This window comes from Candoia aspera, chromosome 4 (assembly GCF_035149785.1).
Source record: "Candoia aspera isolate rCanAsp1 chromosome 4, rCanAsp1.hap2, whole genome shotgun sequence".
Lineage (NCBI taxonomy): Eukaryota > Metazoa > Chordata > Lepidosauria > Squamata > Boidae > Candoia > Candoia aspera.
In genome coordinates, this window is record NC_086156.1 from 117028440 (window position 1) to 117047669 (window position 19230).

At 46.1% G+C, this 19230-nt stretch overlaps 1 protein-coding gene across 1 annotated transcript; it reads left to right on the top strand.

The window, feature by feature from the left end:
* Window positions 1-1067: 1067 nt before the first annotated feature.
* On the top strand, window positions 1068-15445 carry LOC134497247 (hydroperoxide isomerase ALOXE3-like). The gene is made up of 14 exons (XM_063302915.1): window positions 1068-1229; window positions 3076-3280; window positions 4135-4219; window positions 5899-6021; window positions 6784-6887; window positions 7456-7628; window positions 8397-8540; window positions 10877-11080; window positions 11501-11587; window positions 12272-12441; window positions 13105-13226; window positions 13392-13492; window positions 14081-14251; window positions 15071-15445. The coding sequence occupies exons 1-14, from the start codon at window positions 1068-1070 to the stop codon at window positions 15248-15250; spliced, it is 2031 nt and encodes a 676-aa protein (XP_063158985.1). The 3' UTR covers window positions 15251-15445.
* Window positions 15446-19230: the final 3785 nt, after the last annotated feature.

A 19230-nucleotide genomic window follows, 5' to 3' on the forward strand; every position in this document is an offset into this window, starting at 1 on the left:
GTTTCACTCCATTCTCAACCAGCCAAATCCACATCAGCATCCAATTCTGGATGCCAGATGGTTATCTGCTGCAAGTGTCATAAAAGCGGGCAAGTTGAATGGTGAAGTGTTTCCAATTGAAGCGAGTATTTGTAGCTCAGGGTTGAACTGGGGAGTCCTTGGTGCTCTCTGAGCCTGGCTGTTTTCTTGCAGACGTTTCATTGCCAGACTAGGCAACATCTTCAGTACGAGGAGGGAGTGGGCCTTGCTCTCAGTTCATATGACGGCATATAAACTGAAAGCAAGGCCTACTCCCTCCTCGCACTGAAGATGTTGCCTAGTCTGGCAATGAAATGTCTGCAAGAAAACGACAAGGCTCAGAGAGCACCCAGGACTCTATGGTGACATGTTTGTCGACAAAGTCCAGTAAGGAATGGTTGAAAGAGCTGGTTACGTTTCACTTGGGAGAGGAAGATGGAGTGAACAGGATTACACCAGTAAGTGAAATTGCTAAGGAATTGCAGTGAGCCCTTAGGGAAAATCTCAGAATGGTGAGTGCTGCTGGACAAGGGACTTCCATGTGCTTCAAGAGGTGGCAGACGCTTTTTGGTGGAGATCCCGGAGGCGCGCTCATGCTTTCGTCCTGGACTGCAGATCATGCATTGAGCAGAGGGTTGGACCAAAGACCCTCAGGGAAACCTTCTGCCTTGATGATTATATATTGTAGGAAGCGCTTAGCTGTCTTCTAGGAACCTTGGCACCTGGTTTCTTCCAGCATTCATCAGATGCCTTTGCCTCGTGCTGTGGCCCTTCCTGTCTGCCAGGGAGCAGTTGCATTTGTCACTGGAGGGACAAAGGTGTGGCAGAGAAGGGCGGGCCCCATCCAGCAGCCTCATGACCAGGACAACCAGCTTCATCCCTCCAAGGCACACCAGTGGGTGAACTTGCTGCTTTTCTTGTTCATACTGAGAAATTTCAGGAGCTAAAAGAAGGCAAAACTTTTGTGGTGATATTTTTTCTTTCCCTTCCTCTCTCTCCCTCTCTTTTTCTCCTCTTTCCTTCTTTCTCCATCAGGGTCACTGGCCACCATGGCAGAAGTTCTCAAGGTCACCTACAAAATCCGAGTGGCCACTGGCAACTACTGGTATGGCGGGACCATGGATTCCATCTCCATCACCTTGGTGGGAACTCACGGGGAGAGTCCCAAGGTTCGGCTGGATAAATATGGGAAGGATTTTTCTCCCGGAGAAGTAAGTACTTGGAAGTTTGGTAATGTGGGAGGCAGCCTTCGAGCCTCCAGAGGTTACTACAGCTCCCATCATCCTTTGCCTCATTCCTGCAGACCGGCAGGGGGTTCTTCAGGAGTGAGATCTGCTTTGCCATGCTAGATGGCAGCAAAGGAGACACTCTTTTGGCCGACGTCTTGTGGTTGTCTGACATTTGCAAGCCAGATCCACAAATCTCGTAAAACAGGCTGAGCCTTGGGCTGTCGGATAGCCTCCATCTTTTTGAGAAAACAGGCAGATCTTGCTCCACAGGATGAAGGAGAAGAGATGATCCTCTGCTAATCTTACCCTGTTATTGCTCTTCAAGGAGAGGTTTTGTAGAAGGAAGATGTCTTAGCCTAGGCTAGCCAAAATTCAGGAAGAGTCCGGGAACTCCATTTCTGACTACGGTGTCCAATTTTATAAAAAGGCAGAAGCTTACGGGGACCACAGCTCACTCCATCAGATGCTTTATGGATTTCTGCTCCATGGGGCTGAATGTTGTGCTTCTCCTTGTAGGCATTATAGGAGAAGAGCCAAGTTAGTCCGTGGTACCCCGAAATCAGGAGTCTGACAGCGTCTTTTCAGATTAACAAATGTAATTCAAAGGCAGAAGCTTTCGTGAGCTCGCGAAAGCTTCTGCCTTTGGATTACACTTGTTAGCCTGAAAAGACGCTGTCAGACTCCTTAAGATTCAAGTAGCTGCTTGTATTACCAGCATACAAAGAGCTGAGCCAAACTTTAAAATATTTGGGTCCCATTTTGTGCTGAAATCTATTCCCCCCCCTCCAAGTTTGCCACCCACAAATAAGGGGCTGTGAGGAGCAAATTCTCCATTCTTGCTAACAATACCTGAGCTGGAGATTTTTTTTTCTCCTTAGCCTAAGAATGGTGCAATTTTCCCTTCTTATAGCAGATCTGAACAGAACTTGAATCTTGTTCCACCACTTACGTCTGTGACGTGTTTTTTATTTGTGGAGGAAAGGTCGGACATAATCCAAGCTCTGTTATGTGCGTGTTCTTGTATTTCCCTCCTCTCCCCCAGGAAGGATATGATGGATGGGAAGGGATGGTCTTGCAGGTATCTCTGCTGCAATGCATATATCTGTCTACCACTTGACAGGCAGCTCTCCCTAAAGGTCTGTCCAAGCCATGCACCTTCCATGTGATTGAAGAAATACATTCTGGGGTTCGGCAATAAGTCAAGTTTTGCAGTGAAAAGAAGAAGGCCCAAAATTAGGGCGCCTCTGCCAGACGCTGCGGGCTTTGTACCTGATATGGCATGATACAAACCCTGTATCAAGGGAGCCTAGCTGAATTTTGGTTTGTTTGCTTGTTGAAAATAGAGAGAGATTTATCTATGAAGCAAATCAGTTCAGCCTGCCTAAGACTTGGATGGGAGACCACAGTGAACGCCCAGGACTTAGATTAGGCGGGGAAGTTGAAAAGTGCACATCTGGCAAAGCAACCTTCTTCCACGCTGTGGGCAAAAAATCTGTGTGATTGCGTCTATGTAGTCCCAACCTCAACCGAAAGGAGATTTTCCTATTTATTTGCATCCTAACTTTCCTCAGTGGAGCTTAACCCAACCGACATAGTTGATCCTACCGTCCAGCTGAACCCCAAAACAACAGCCCTGTAAGGTAGGTTAAGCGGAAGGAGTGCAGTGGCCTGCTGTCATCTAACAAACCTCATAGCTGATCCTGGATTTCAGCCAGCAATGGCGGGAGCTGATGGGGACTGGAGTCCAGGGTACCTGGAAGGCACCCAAGTGGGGGAAGCCACTCTCCAGCTGCCAGATACATTTAAACTTTCCTCTTTGGTTTCGCAGGTTGAGGAATTTGTGGTTGAAACTCCAAAGGAGTTGGGGGCGCTTCTGCTGGTCCATCTCCATAAGGAGGCCTACAAGTTTTTCCCCTGCACAGACTGGAACTGCAGCTTCATTGAAGTGGAGACGCCCCACGGGCAGACGAACCATTTCCCTTGCTACCAGTGGATCCTGGGCTACTCCACCTTGCAGCTCCGAGAAGGGACCGGTGAGACCTTCGCATCTTCTACGAGGCTTGTGGAAGGAGGCCCTAGAGCAGTGTTTCTCAACCTCGACACGTTTAAGACGTGTGGACTTCAACTCCCAGAATTCCCCAGCCAGCTGGGGAATTCTGGGAGTTGAAGTCCACACGTCTTAAACGTGTCGAGGTTGAGAAACAGTTCTATATAATGAATAGTCCAGATGTGGCTCAGCGGCTTTGTCACATTTATTTCTGAAGACTTCCCTAGTGGGTGAAGATAGTCACAAAACCAGGGGATGATTTATTAAGAAGTGTCAGAAATGGATCCTCTGCAGTTTGTGCTGATCTAGAGGAGAAGCATTGTCAAGGATCCTTGGATTGCCTCCAGCTTCTACCACAAGACAGGCAGGAATCTGCAGGTATAATTTTGTCCTTCCTGGTACAGAAATTTATTATTTGATTTATTTGGTTTGTACAGCCACCCATCCCACCATTAAGGCTCTAGACAACCAACAGATCAAAACACAGTTAAAATGACCTGAATGCAGCATAAGAAAAACTGTAGGGACAGCTGACATGAATTCCAACTGACAATAACGCAAAGGCCTTTTTGAGAGACCCAGAAAGCTTTTCCAGTGGAATTTCTGCCTTTGGTGACAGCTGTTCAAAAGCACAAAGCGATTGGGGAGATTCAAGGGCTATGCAGCTGCCCCGAAACTGGGCTCCAACATAAGTTACAGTCACAATTAATTTCTTTAACATAGAAGAGGATAATGATATTTTGAACTTCTCTTCTTTCAGCGTGGCAGAAGGAAGAAAACAAAGCAGGCAGGTTACAAATCACTCCAACAGGCCAATTTTCTCCTCTCCTTTTTTTGCAGCTAAAATTGTTCACATGGATGCAAATAATCAATTGCTGCTAGAGCATCGGAGGTACGAACTACTAGCAAAACAGGAAGCCTATAGGTGAGTCAGCTTATCTAAAATGCTAAGGCCACCTGTAAATATTTAAAAGGGTGTGATTCTTCACAAATAGATTTAAACACTCCCCCTTGCATGCATGCACAAAGGCACACACTCCAGTGTCTTTTAAAATCCTGAGGCCATAAAAACTATCCAAGGAATCCAATTTTTGGTGCGGAGTTTCAGACGCTTACTCTCACTGCTTCACAGAGTTGGTTGAGATCTGGGCATCAGTATCAGATTCAGGTCTGCAAAATGCCATCACTGATTACTTCTTTCTCCCCCAATACCCCGCAAAGCAGAATCTGGCTAAGAATGAGGGGAATTAGAATCAAACCTGTCTGGAGTTGGCTACCTGGAGCCCAGCAGGTGTGCTTCCCCAGGGAAAGAAGACTATGTGCTAATAAATAAACATGAAGGAGTGATGTAGTCATTTAAATCAGTGTTTCTCAATTACAGGGAGTTTATGACTTATGGACTTCAACTCCCAGAATTCCCCAGCCAGCTTGGCTGGCTGGGGAATTCTGGGAGTTGAAGTCCACAGGTCTTAAACTCACTGAGATTGAGAAACACTCATGTAAAGCTTTGCACACCAATTTGAGCTGCCCACAATTTCCAAGTTAATCAAATTGGTTCGTGGGAAAAGGTGCTGCCAGAATCCTGATTTTTAATAGGAAAATGTGTATTCCATGTTCTTCTCCATTTCTGATGCTTGCAAAGGGTCGCTGATATCCCTAAGGCCTATTTTTACAAGACAAGAGGGGGAAAAAAGTGCAATCATATATATGCTGAGGACAAGCCAAGGAGGAGGAGACAACATTTAGAGGCAGTTCAGTGCAGCGATTGCCATTCTCACATCTGGGACAATTTTACAGGGATTGAGATGAAGCCCATCTCCATTTGAGCTCAGCCTTGTTCTCCCACTGCTAATGGGGGAAAAATATAAAAATGGAAAAGGTGGAGCAATTCTTTTGATCGTTAGCTCCAGAAACCATTTTTCTGGAAGCACCCTGCCTCAAACCGCATCGATGTTCCTGTATGTGCTACTGAAGAGCAAAACTTTTATAGAAAAGGACAAATAGTCATTTATGGGGATGGGGGGGCATATAAATTGACTAAATAAATAAATAAAGGAGGAAGGAAATGACCCCATCTTCAGCATTAATGTTCTGCCTGTACAGGTAGTCCTCGCTTAACAACCATTCATTTAGTGACAGTTTGGACATACAACAGTGCTGAAAAAACAGACTTACAACCACTCCTCACACTTACAACCATTGCAGCATCCCCACGGTCACATGATCACAATGTGGGCGCATGGCAACCGGTTCGCATTTATGACCATCGCAGCATCCTGTGGTCATTTTTGACCTTCCTGGCTGGTTACTGGCAAGCAAAATCAGTGGGGGACCGCGTGATTCACTTAATGACCACATGGTTCACTTAACTCCTGTGGTGATTCGCTTAACGCTTGCCGCAAAAAAGGTCACAAAATCGAGTTGGATTCACTTAATGACCACTTCACTTAGCAACTGAAATTCCAGTCTCAACTGTGGTTGTTAAGCAAGGACTACCTGTACTGGGAAAGCCAAAAGATCATTCTGAACAGAAAGCATCCCAAAGGGGGAGAAATTTGCTTCTTTATTCATCCTCAAATCCTTTCCGGTGTCTCTTTGCCACAGGTATAAAGACTACCAGCCAGGATGGCCCAAATGCCTAGATGTTGATTCTGTGGACCAACTACACCTGAACGATCAATATCCAAGCACCGAATCCAGGGCCTTCCAAATCCACCGGACGGCCGCGTACGTACACGTTGGGATGGAGCAGGAGGAGAATCCAAGAATTCTGCGCGGCTTGCAGGGAAAAAGTCCTGTTCGATCCGCTGCCGTGGTTGGATCAGTTTTCCGCAAGTTTTGTAAAATCTCTGCAGCCAACGAAGGAAATGCTGTGAAGGTGGATGGTGGGATAATGAATAATATTGTGGTTAATAGGTCTGTTTGGGGCTTTGAGTTCAATTTCCAAAACCCAGGATCAAGCCTTCCTTTTAATCAGCAGACCTCGCCAGCATTTGTATTTCTAATATTTCTGTCTATGTCAGTGTTTCTCGACCTTGGCAGCTTGAAGATGGGTGGACTTCAACTCCCAGAATTCCCCAGCCAGCAAGCTGGCTGGGGAATTCTGGGAGTTGAAGTCCACCACTGGCTGGGGAATTCTGGGAGTTGAAGTCCACCACTGGCTGGGGAATTCTGGGAGTTGAAGTCCACCACTGGCTGGGGAATTCTGGGAGTTGAAGTCCACCCATCTTCAAGCTGCCAAGGTCGAGAAACACTGGTCTCTCCTCAACACCAGGAGTTGAGCTCAGCTCAGCCTTTTCCCGATCCCAGCCAACTGCATGTTAGATGAAACTCTGCAGAGGGAATTTTCCCCCTTCCTGCATCCCAGCCAGAGAAAACTTGGTCATATTTCCTGAAAGCCTGTTGGCTCTTCCTGCGCCAGGGAACAGAGGGTGGGAGGAGAGGAGGAATCTGTCTCCCTTATATTTATTTTCCCTTTTTCAATGCTAGGGAATTTGAGTTGAAGCTAAAAGGGTTGCTGAACTATAAAAAGGCCTGGAAGAAATTGGACGACATCCGAAGGTGCTTTTGGTTCTATCGAACCCCAACCTCAGGTCAGTCTTCTCACCCGGCCTTATTTCCCGGGTCGTCTGCAGGGCACTTCACAGAGTCACAATTGTACTGTGGCTGGCTGGGGAACTCTGGGAGTTGAAGTCCACCCATCTTCAGGCTGAGAAACACTGCCCTGTGGACAACCCTGGCCTTGTGTATACTCAGCAGAGTGAGGACCACAGAACCTTCAGCCCATCTTCAGCTTCGAGCATTGGTGTTGGAACAGCTGGTGAATTTCCAGGCACAGTTTCCTACCCATGTGGACTAGAAACTTAGAATCATGAGAGTGATTCTAAGGGGAGGGGCTGCTTCCAGATAACTTGGCTTTCAAAGAAAGGAAAAGCTGAGACTCTTCGAAATTTTAATTCTGCACCCATTGCAGATTCGGAATGTTTTCTGCGATGGCCCAGGAACCCTGCCGCGTAAGCAGACTTACCATGAGATCTAGTTTTCAAACGGGAGGGACGGAGCTTTATGAATATTGTCCTGGAGGACAGTCAGCCAAACTCTTTCTTGTCCTAGAAATCCAGCCCTCCCGCTGACCTTTCAAGGACATCTCTGTGTCCCCAGAATATGTCAGCAAGCACTGGGATGAAGACGCCTTCTTTGGCTACCAATATCTCAATGGCGCGAGCCCAGGGATCATTCAGCGATGCCCAGAGATTCCGGCTAAGTTCCCAGTTACACAGGAGATGGTGGCCGAATCCTTGGGGACCCACACCACCCTGGATAAAGAGGTGAAGGTAAGATGAGGGACACACCAACACACCCAGCCAGGATGCATATGCCCGCACCAGCTCCACAAAGCACAGCCGAATGCTGTTTTGGAGAAGGTCTTCTGCTCAAGAGGTGATAGAAAGCCAACATCTCCCCTGAGTTGAACTCAGCTTCTAGAGGTTTCATAGATCGCATACCTAACTCTCCCTCCACCCCTTTTTCCCACAACACCCCTGTGAGGTAGGGTGGGTTGAGGGAGAAGCCCCAGCTGAAAGTCACCCAGGGTGCTTTTGTGGTTGAGAGGGACCTCCCCAGTCCAGTCCAACACCTTCACTGCCTCATATAGTGGTGAGGCCAAGGTGTTGGGTTCTGAGACAGGAAATCCCAAATGGACTCTTTTGGTTATCCATTGGGGCCCCATTTCTATGGGAAACAGTTCAACGTCTGCCCCGCTGAAAAGAAGAAGGCTGTTATTCATTACCTGGAGCTGGTACCAGACTGATTTTGAGAGACTGGGCCCAAACCGACGTCTTTCCTCTAGCACCCAACATATGAATCTTGGATAGTCCCCAAGTACTCCTGATTTAATTCTTTTCCCCCAGAGATGGTGGATTGATCAGGCTCCTTCACTGCAAACAGTCCAATTATTTAGATCTGAAGCTGGAAGGGAAGGGAAGGGAAGGGACGGTGGCAGTTTGAGAGAAACCCACATCTTTCATTTGGGAAGCGCAAAGTTGTTTCCAGGTCCCCTCTTCCACCTCCCCCATTTCAGACACTTTGCTTGTGACTTTTAGGAAGGCCACATCTTCCTCATAGACTGCCAGATTCTGGACGGCATCCCGGCCACAAGAATCAACGGGTGCCCCCAGCACGTCTCAGCTCCTCTCTGCCTCCTCCACCTCACTCCGTGGGGGGAGATGATGCCCATCGCGATTCAGGTAGGATCTCCTGTTCACTAAAGCTCCTTTCTCCCTCTGGGTCATGCCCGTTGCTTGGAAGAACCGTTTTATTGTCACCTGGGGCTGCATAGAGAACAGACTTAGCTCTCGTAGCAGAAATGCATATCTTAAAAAGATATAAAATTACACAATAAAAAGGCACTTAAAAAAGGATTTTTGAACAAGGAGAAACATGCTCCATTATAAAGTTACGTCCTCGGTGATGGAACACTGTGAAAGTTCTCTGCCCTTGCCTCCTTCTGAAATGTTTTTCAACGTCCCAATCAAGCCTGGGATTTTCTAGTGGTCTCCCATCCAAATATTGACATGGTTTATCAACGCTTAGGTTTCAAGATCAGTACCTAGCCTCTTCAATAAAGACAGCATAAATTAATTGGGCTTGGATTGAAAGCTTTATTAAAATAGCTAGGAGAGAGGAATCCTTTACCATCTAACAAAGGATATAAAATTTGACTAAATCTCTAGCTGTAATTTTCTGATCCACGGCTAAAAAAACTTGCATGGTTCTTGGTAGGACCTTTGCAATGAATAAATGCAATACAGTTGCTAGGACTTTTAATCACCAATACTGGAAACTTCCAGAATTGTTTCTTCTGGACCTATTTCTCTTTTCCACTACAAATTTTGAAGGTTGTTAATCATATTTATTTTTAATTTCCACTATTATGTGCTTCACCATCTACTAAATGAAAGAGCTTTCCTTGTGAAACAATGTAAGTTTCTTGAAAAAAAAATGGGTTTTAAATTGGCCAAGTTAGGGAAGTATCTGTCTCCTGCTGGAAGAGTATCTACTTTCTCTCCTGGGTCAAGCATCAATTCATCTTGCAGCTGTTCTCCAGCTCAAAGAAGCTGCTCTCTCTTGAATGAAGAGGGAGGTGATCCTTCCTTTCTCTGTCTTCTCTACCACCAAAGAGCAGTGATTTAAATGAAGAAAATTCTAAGCAGTTTTTAATGTATCAGTCAAGGAATAAAGCAGTCAAAAGATAGGTAGAAAATTCCTTAAACCTGGCACAGCCCTGGTTTGGTCAATTCTCTGCCCTGCCATAGCAATCCGAGGCCCTTTTGAAATATATTGTTTTCAATCACATAGGGAAGTCGGATTCCGCAAAAGATGCAACCCGAAAATATTTGCATTCGCTTGAGAAGCTATCCAGATCCTTTTCCTCAGAGGGTGTTGCAGAAAAAAATCTATCAAGATGAAGCCAATTTAGTGGCTTGCTAGAATCACTGAAACGGAGCAGAGCTTATAACACAGCTGAGAAGCTGGCGCAGAAAAAGAAAATTATCTTAGATAGCGTCAATGAGCATGCCAGAGAAATACAGGTTATTGATCTTACACACTTCAGCCCTCCCAAGCATAAAGAATCACACGCTTAGACAGATTAGGTTAAGATAAGTAAAAGAATTCTTACTGACTTTATTGTTGCTTCTGTTACATCCATCTTGGTGGAAAAGATGAAGTTCCTTTGTTCTTCTTTTCTTTCTAAATACTTAGTTTGCCCTAAACCCTCAGCCCCATTGTGCTGCCAAGGGCTGTGTGGAAGAAAGGGGCAGGATCCTTCATCAAGGCCCGAGCACATGGCCCTGATGAATGGAGAGCAGAGCAACATGCTTGCTTCCCCCTGGGTGGAAGAAGGAGGAAGAGAGAAAGAGGAAGTAGGAATGGCAACGAACAGCTTCCTCAGAGTTGCATTGTGGGACAACTCAATTTACATGCTAATTCACATGCTAATGAGGCATGCTGGATTTGCCAGGACTTCCAACACAAAATGGTATAAACAGCCCACCTTTCCTTAAGTTGTCCAAGCAAAGAGATACAGATGTTTTGTTATGTCATGCCCCTGCGTACAGGGTTTTACTTCTAATGCACTGCAGATTGTCATCTAAGGTGCAGAGGCCCACGAGTTCAATCCCTGGTAGAGAGTTTGAACCCTATAAAATAACATCTGGCCACCTACATCTGACGAGTCCCAAACAGGAGGAACCTGTCACTTAGTGCTTGCCTCCTGGTGGACAGGGCAACTGAAAACACCATGCAGGATATACGCTGTATAAAAATAAACCAATTTCCTTCCCTGCAAAGGGGGTGAGGCTGGCAGTCATGTAAAACCTTGTCCGTGGGGACGTGGCGTAATGTAACATCTGCATCTCTCTGATCTGAGAGCTTAAGGGAGGGTGGACTGTACACCATCAGATATTTGACCGACTGAGATTGAGTGAGTTCGAGTCGACTTGAGTGGAGATTGGACACCGTTCTACTTCCTCCAGAGGATCTTTGAAAAAGCAGGGATCTCAAGAGTTCCTTCTCGTTCCAGCTGACTCAGCGACCTGGACCACAGAGCCCCATTTTCCTACCCACTGATTCTGAGTGGGACTGGGCGCTGGCCAAGTTTTGGGTTCGCAACAGCACATTTTACATCCATGAGATGCTCACCCACCTGCTTTACACTCACCTGGTCATGGAAGTCTTCCTGTTGGCCACCCTCCGGCAGCTTCCCCGGTGCCATCCAGTACACAAGGTGTGTATGTGTGGGGAGGAAAGAAAGCCTCAGCCATAGGGAGGGGTCAGCACCGTCGAATGGTCAGGGATGAAACAAACATCCTGGCTACGTGATGGCAAAGAGGTCCACCGGATTTGGTGAGCCACTGCTCACCGGCTCAAGGCACCTCAAGTAACCCACCCACAAATCTCTAGAGCAGTATTTCTCAACCTTGGCAGCTTGGAGATGTGTGGACTTCAACTCCCAGAATTCCCCAGCCAGGCTGGGGAATTCTGGGAGTTGAAGTCCACACATCTCCAAGCTGCCAAGGTTGAGAAATACTGCTGTAGAAGTCAAGGTATCCTCGGGAGGGGTGCAGAGAGAGGGCAGATCTCCTAGGTACTCCATAAAACTTGCCTCATTTCTTGTCTGACCTGCTTGTGGTTTCCTTTCCCGCAGCTGCTAGTCCCGCACTTCCGCTACACACTGCATATCAATGTCCTTGGCAGGGCGAACCTCCTCGGCCCCAGTGGGATGCTTGATAAGGTAAAGGATGGATCCTGCTTGCCCTTGATCATCCTGATCCCAGGTGGAACTGCACCAGACAGGAAGGGAAGGGAAGGGAAGGGAAGGGCAGGTTCCCATTTCCAATGATGTTATGGGGGGAAAAGAGATATCTTTGTGTTCCAGGCATACAAAGCAGGGGTGTCTGGAAGGTATGTGTATGTCAAAAAATGGAAGATGGAAGGCACTACAGGTGGTCCTCACTTAATGAGCGTTCATTTAGTGATGGTTCAGATTTACAACGGCGCTAAAAAACTGACTTACGACTGGTCCTCACGCTTACAACCATCACGGCATCCCATGGGTCACGTGATCACCATTTTCAACCTTCCCAGCCAGCTTCCAGCAAGCAAAATCAACGAGGAACTACAAGATTTGCATAACAACCCTGTGATTCGCTTAACGACTGCAGTGGTTCGCTTAATGACTACCGCAAAAAAGATTGTCTGGTCAGATTTGCTTAATGACCACTTTGCTTAGTAACCAAAATTCCAGTCCCAGTTGTGGTTTTTAAGCAAGGACTACCTGTATTCATTTTTTACACTGAGAAGGTCTATTACAAATGTTTTCTTTCTTTCTTTCTTTCTTTCTTTCTTTCTTTCTTTCTTTCTTTCTTTCTTTCTTTCTTCTTTCTTCTTCCTTTCTTTCTTTCTTCTTTCTTTCCAGGTGATGGGCACAGGTTTCCAGGGTCTGTCGCAGCTGGTGGCCAGGGGACTTTCGCAGCTGACCTACTCCACTCTCTGCCTCCCTGACGATCTCCGGGACAGAGGAGTCGAATCATTGCCCAACTACTATTACAAGGAGGATGGGTTGAAGCTCTGGGGTGCTATAGAGAGGTGTGGTCCCAGCAGAAGGGAATGGGGGAGGATGAGAATATAGCCAGCAAGGTCTATCTGCACCCCCATCCTCAAATCACTGAATTCCAGGCTTGATAAGGGACATCCTACATCCCATATCCCAAGTGTGTTTCAGTATACCATAAGGGGATGCAGATCACAGTATCTTGGTTCAAGGCAATCTCTAGATTAGAGGTCCTAGGTTGCATGGAATAGGTGAGCACATTTGGGATAAAAATGGACTTCGATTGCACTTGTGGTTTCCTGACCAACATATGCCAAAACTGATGGGTATCATTCCTCACTATGAGCAGGCAATGTTGAATATAGCCAAAGCTGGTAACCTAGTCTACATTTTTTCTCTTTTACGAAAAAGTGTTATGTGCAAGCTTTGATTAACAGAAGCCATGATGGGTAAGAGAGGTTAATATCTATGGGCTCGGAAAAAGGCACAAGGAACTTAAACAGAGATCAGTATAAGTAGAGCTTGTGTTTAATACACTGCAGTCAGTAGAATTCTTTCATAATGTCCTCTTAGCTTTTCTATGGTATCTTTACTTATCGTAAGTTCTTGCTGCTTAGGAGAATGCCAGTTTCTCTTTCATACCTTGGGACTGATGCCCCGTCTGTTCCCCCACCCCTCCACGCTTTGCATCTTTGCAGCTTTGTATCTGGAGTTATCAGCCATTATTACCCAAGTGACACTGCTGTGGAGAAGGACATGGAGCTGCAGGCCTGGGTGGCTGAAATCTTCGAGAAATGTTTCTATCAGCGACAATCCTCTGGTAAAATTCTTTTCCCTCAGTTCCACCACAGCTTTTCTGCCATCAAGGTGTAAAATCAAGAATTGCCTGGTGCAATTCTGGAAGGGAATAGCAGGCCAGATGAATGGAGGGAATTGCATTACCCTTTAGCCCATCCCTCCCCACCAATAATTTTTGTTCTTCCAGGTTTCCCTGCACACCTAGGAACTATTGCTGAGTTAACCAGGTACCTGACAATGGTGGTCTTCACCTGCTCCGTCCACCATGCCAGTGTCAACAATGCCCAGGTCTGGAGGACCCTCTTTTCTTGTTCCATAAATCTATGGAAGGGTAGTGGAGGTTGAACCGTCCATATGTCCCCTTTCCCCAACCCAATGCCTTCCCAAGCTGTCTAGATATTACAGAAGGTAAACTCCAGGGTAGCCATATGATATCATTGGTGGAAACCTCACCACACACATGAAGAATGGGTGTAAGAAACATGACTCAAGCTTGGAGGTGGAGAAATGTGGTGTCTCTACCTGATGTGCAACTGTCAAAACCACCAATCGTTTCCCAGGGTGAGGACAGAAGAAATTGGACAGAACATCTGTTAGCAACAGGTGGTTGAATCCTGGAAAATGGAATAGGGCTCCCCTGCTCTTTCATCTCCCTGCAAACTTCCTGATATCATTTGACAGCTTGGAAAAACATCTCATTTTCAGAAGGAGCTACAGTATGGAAGAGGGAGATCCTTGGTTGTAGAAAGCGTCCCAGGTCGCCAAAGGATCCCTCCCTTCTAGGCCTCCTCAGCAACCTTCTCTTTCCAGGTGGGAGCTAAGGAATGGCTCATTGGTTTGGGGGTGCTCTGACCTCCAGTTTCCATTCTTCTCCAGTTTGATTTTGGGGCCTGGATGCCCAACTACCCTTCCACCATGCGGAGGCCTCCCCCAGCATGCAAGGGCAATGTGACTTTTGCGGACGTCCTGGAGACCTTGCCGGACGTCAGCACCAGCTGCCAAATGTTGCTCATCTTATGGCTTCTCAGCAGGGAACCGGGGGACAAAGTAAGCATGAATTCTTCTGCACCCTGTAAAGATCCAAACTAGGCAGGCCGCAGAGGGGAAGGACTGAGGATCCCACTCTGTAATCTAGCCATGAGGCTTCTAGATAATCCCACAGCCAAGATTCACAAATCAGGTTACGCTGTAATAAGTTTTTGTGGCTCTTGTTGGTTTGGTTTAATGTGGCATGTCAGTCCAGGCACTGTCATTTGTAAACCATGGTTTACAAGCCCAATCAATTCTGGTTTTGTTAATAAACCACAGCTGAACAAACCATGCCTTAGAGTGAAGTCTGAATTCAGTCATAGCCTCTCAGTCTCATGGGTTGTTACAAAGATAAAATGGAAACCGGGGAACCATGTGGCTCACTTAGAATTCTTTGGGAGAAGGGTAGGACATATAAATGTAATATTTAAATATAATGGGAGGTGCAAAGAAAGTCTGCAACTTGCTCTGTGTGCCAAGAAGCAACGTCCCTTTTATTCTTATCAAGACGTGTTCCCCATCTCTCCTGGATTCCCCAGGAACACAATTTATTTATCAAATGTTATCACCCCCCAAGGAGGGGAGATGTTTCCTTCAAGGGATCCCAGGAGATGGCCCTCACTGGGATGGTTTCCTTGCTCTAAGGCATTTCCCTCAAACTGATAGAGCCCCAACTCCAGAATATCTGCTCCAAAGGGGATACTTCTCATGACCACCAGGCATCTCCCTTCAGCTGAGGGTTCTGCTGTCCCTAGGTAGACTGACTTCCTCAAGAAGAGGGTTCCCCAGGTCTACAAAGATGGGACCTCACCGTGGTCTTCTTTCATCTCCTTCCAGAGACCTCTGGGTTACTACCCTGATGAACATTTCACGGAGGAAGGCCCCAAGAAGGTTATTGCTGCTTTCCAAAAACATCTGGCCAAGATCTCCAAGGAAATCGAGGAAAGGAACAGGCGCCTGCTGATGCCATACAATTATCTCAACCCTCCTGAAATAGAGAACAGCATATCCATCTAAGGACCTGCCACCCAGCCTGATGTGCAATGAGGCTCCTCAGCCAACCGAGTCATTAAGGATCTCCCATTGGAAGACACTGGGCAATTGTTGGGACACCACGTGTGGGCTGGCTAGGCTGAGGTGGACCTTGGCCTAACAATGTCCAGAAATCTGGCTGTGGAAAACAGAAGACTGTTTGAATGGCTATGACAGATGTGAAAAAGGCATGGGCTTTGACTGCATGGTGTGGGCACCATCTTGACATTTTTGACTCCTTCCTTGGGGACACCCCTGAGAGAAAGGCTCAGTCCTAGCTCAGCTACCATCCGGGTCCCTCACTAGAAGCTATTCCTCTTATCTACTTTTCCCGCCCCATTCATTGCTTCAGGACTGACAGGTGCCATCATCTTCCGTCACCCCCAGTGCTGTTTCAGCTCCAGCTTGATCTGGTACAGGGGCAACCGACTTGTGGATGTAGCTTTTCTTGTTCAATTGTATGCCACATGAAAAGCAGCTGCTTTCTGACTGCATTGGATCTTCTGTGTAGCTTGGTGGATGGCTTCCCATCTTCATTGCTGCTTAAAAGGCACTGTTTACAGTATATCCCTCCATTGCAGGGTCTGGTCATGAATTCCTTCTCCGCTTCCTGTTCTTTCAGCCGCTGCTGACTCATTAAAAAAAATATTTTTTTCAAATTCCAGGACTTCCAAGTTTGCATTTTTAAGCTCGGCGAAGTAGGATTTCTCCATTTGCTTCAGTTCTTTACCATCTCTTCCTGAACATACCTAGTCCTCCAGATGTGATTATCTGCCTACATCCTCCACAGCCAAGATACACACAGCACACACACGCAAAAGTAGAACAAATCTGGAACTGGGGGAGCATAGAAGAGACCAGGAATCCTGGTTCAAAGCAAGGGAAGGACTATTTGGCACAACCGAGACAATGTTCGTTCGTAACCTTGAACTTCCCAAAAATCGATGGTCCTACAAAGTCATAAGACTTGTTCTGCTGGATCTGGCTAAGGGTTAGTTCATTTGGGACACATTCATGGAGGACAAGTCAATGGTGGGCCATCATTTTCACCTGGTCAAATACTTTATTTCAGCCCAACCTACCTCACAGCACGTAGTTGTGGGGAATACTGGGGAGAAGAAATGCTATGTATACCCCCTTGAGGTCCTGAAATAAAGAAGGGATATGCATCTAAGAAATACACAATTAAATCCTTCCATTCCTCTTCACACCATTCCATTTCTAGTCCCCTGAATATAGTTTTTCTCTGCAAGGGTGCCCCTGTCGCACTTTCTTCGAATCCTTCTTCAAATGTGGTGCCCAGAACTAGAAAAAACTCTCAAAGTGGGAGCAACCAGAATAGAATAAAGTAGAGGCATCCCAAAATTTGGAAACCACACCTCTGCTAAAGCAACAACTGAATCCACATTCAGCCTTTTTTGCAGCCTTGGCAATTCACCTGCGGCTTGTGACTGTTGGTAAAGCTTTCAGTTTCATATTCCAGTTAATCTCTTCACTTGTCATGCCATTCAACCCACATTTAATTAGCTTGCTAATGAGATACTTCAACAAATGCTTAGGTGAAATGCAAATATGTTATATCATCAGCATGCCTGTTGCCTACTAAGGAAATTACCCAATCCAAAAATATAAGGTTGTTTTCGCAAGATTTGTTCTTGACAAATGCATGTCAGGTAATGCCCACGCTGTTGCTTACAGACTGATCTCTTTATGATCTGCTCCAGAATCATCTCTGGAGGGGGGCATGAATGGGGGGGTCAAAAAAGTCAAGATGGCAGCCACCGCCACCATACAGCCCATCCCTTTTTTATGTGCATCGCAAAGGGGATGTAAGCAAGGCATAGGTACCCCACAGAGCAGCTCTCAGTCTCCCCTCTTGCTGCCATATTGTCTATTTTAAATAATTTTATTAACGTTTTTAATAAACATAGTAAAAACTAATACGAAGTAAACTAAAAGGAAAAAAAGAAAAAAAGTAGAAGAAAAAACCCTCCTTTAAAGTTATAAATTAAAAAAAACTCTTCTCCCCATAGCCTAACTTTTATCTATACGCAATCCAGAAATCATCATCTTTTCAATCCTGGTTCAGCAAAAAGTCCATTAGGAGTTATTACCAGAAATATCCAACAAACAGTTTATCCCCGGTCAAATAGTCCAACTTCATATTCCTTCTTTTTGCTCTGCACAATCTTGACCTTTAAATCCTTCCTATGGCATTGCAAGATTTGATCTTTCATCACTCTTTGGTATCTAAAAGGAGTCTTCAAAGCTTTCACCAATCTACTTTGTAGATCCCATTATGCAGGATTTCTTGCTGCAGCTGTTCCATGTCCAGATCCTTTTCCTAATTTGTCTTTTATATTCCCATTTTGGTAATCTCAATTTCCTTGCCTTCCATGCCTTCAAACTCTGTAAAGTCTATGTCAGGTAAAGGTTTTTTTAAAAATCTTTCTTGTCATCTTCTAAAAGTTTATCCATTGAAATCTGTATCCTTCCTGAAATATTGGTTATTAATATCTTAATCCATGTTACAAAAAAAACTCTTTAAGAAAATGTTATAGCTGGCTTAGCCATTTTAACTCTTTTCTGCCTGGTCCTTTAGTTCCCTCTAGTGTCCATTTGCAACCTTTCATCAAACCTCAGTTCCTAATAAGGGTTTAGTTTCATTTCAGTCATTTTCCATGAGTGTATTATTTAATTAGGTAAAGGTAAAGGTTTCCCTTGACGTAAAGTCCAGTCGAATCCAACTCTAGGGGGCGGTGCTCATCTCCGTTTCTAAGCCATGGAGCCGGCGTCATAGACACTTCCGGGTCATGTGGCCAGCATGACAACTCGGAACGCCGTTACCTTCCCGCTGAAGCGGTACCTATTGATCTACTCACATTTGCATGTTTTCGAACTGCTAGGTGAGCAGGAGCTGGGATGAGCAACAGGAGCTCACCCCGCTGCGCGGTTTCGAACCGCCGACCTTCCGATCGACAGCTCAGCGGTTTAACCCGCAGCGCCACCGCGTCCCTATATTATTTAATTACATACTTGTTTTTCCAAGCCCTGCAGCAAAAATAGCCCATATTCCAAATCTCTCTGGCCTCCCAATCCATTTAAAACTCTCTCAAAGCAAATCTTTTTTTCCCCTGCTTTTCGCCAATTGTATATTATGTTAAATTTTTGAAACTCTCTTTAAAATTTCTTAACACCGAAGAAGGTAAAACTCACCAGGTGTCAAATTAAGCTCACTGTTTTGAAGGTCTCTAATCCATCAGGTGGTTGAATTGAACATTTCCGAATGTGATTAGAAAGTGAGTTCGGCTGGCTTATGAAAGGCTCCTCTGCTGCTGAGAGGGAACATGTCTTCTCCCTTGGCTCCTGGCACTCAAACCCATGGGAGACCGCTGTTTTACGGTCTCCTCGTGAGGAGCTGCCATTCATTCAGAGCACCTGTGGGTGATCTCCCAATCTCTCCTTCTTCAGAGAAATTGGAAGGACCAGTCTACCCTCCGGTCTTTCCTTCTACACAGCAGTCGCCATCTCCACTCTTTCACAGAGACATCTCCAGTCAGCCATGACTCACACCAGAAGCCCCCTGCCGCCATATTGTCTGCCAGGAAAACACCTCTGGATGTTGAAAAAAGTTTGTACACTTCCTTTGAGTTCAGCGGAGCTGCTGGGGCCTCCAGGGATGTTTTCTTGGCGATTGCATGGAATTCCTTTGCCCTTAGTTTTTTCCGGGGTGGATTTCACCTTCTCACTCTGACACCCCGGGATTCCCTGGTGCCTCCCATCCAAGTCCTAACCAGGCCTGACCCAGCTTTGCTTCCTATCCCAGACGAGACCACCTGCTGCCACCTGCTGAGGACCCCAGCTGGGTGGACCCCCTGACCCCAACCAGTATGACTTCACTTGACTGCAAAAAGGATTTCCTGTGGTGAGCTTGAGTTAAGCCATTGCTGACTTTGCTGCCCAGA

Excerpts from the sequence above, each read along its gene's own strand:
- LOC134497247 (XM_063302915.1), top strand. The coding sequence starts at position 1,068 with ATGGCAGAAGTTCTCAAGGTCACCTACAAAATCCGAGTGGCCACTGGC. Across the intron at positions 3,281-4,134 it reads GCAGCTCCGAGAAGGGACCG|CTAAAATTGTTCACATGGAT; the intron begins GTGAGACCTTCG and ends CTTTTTTTGCAG. Across the intron at positions 13,227-13,391 it reads CTATCAGCGACAATCCTCTG|GTTTCCCTGCACACCTAGGA; the intron begins GTAAAATTCTTT and ends TTGTTCTTCCAG.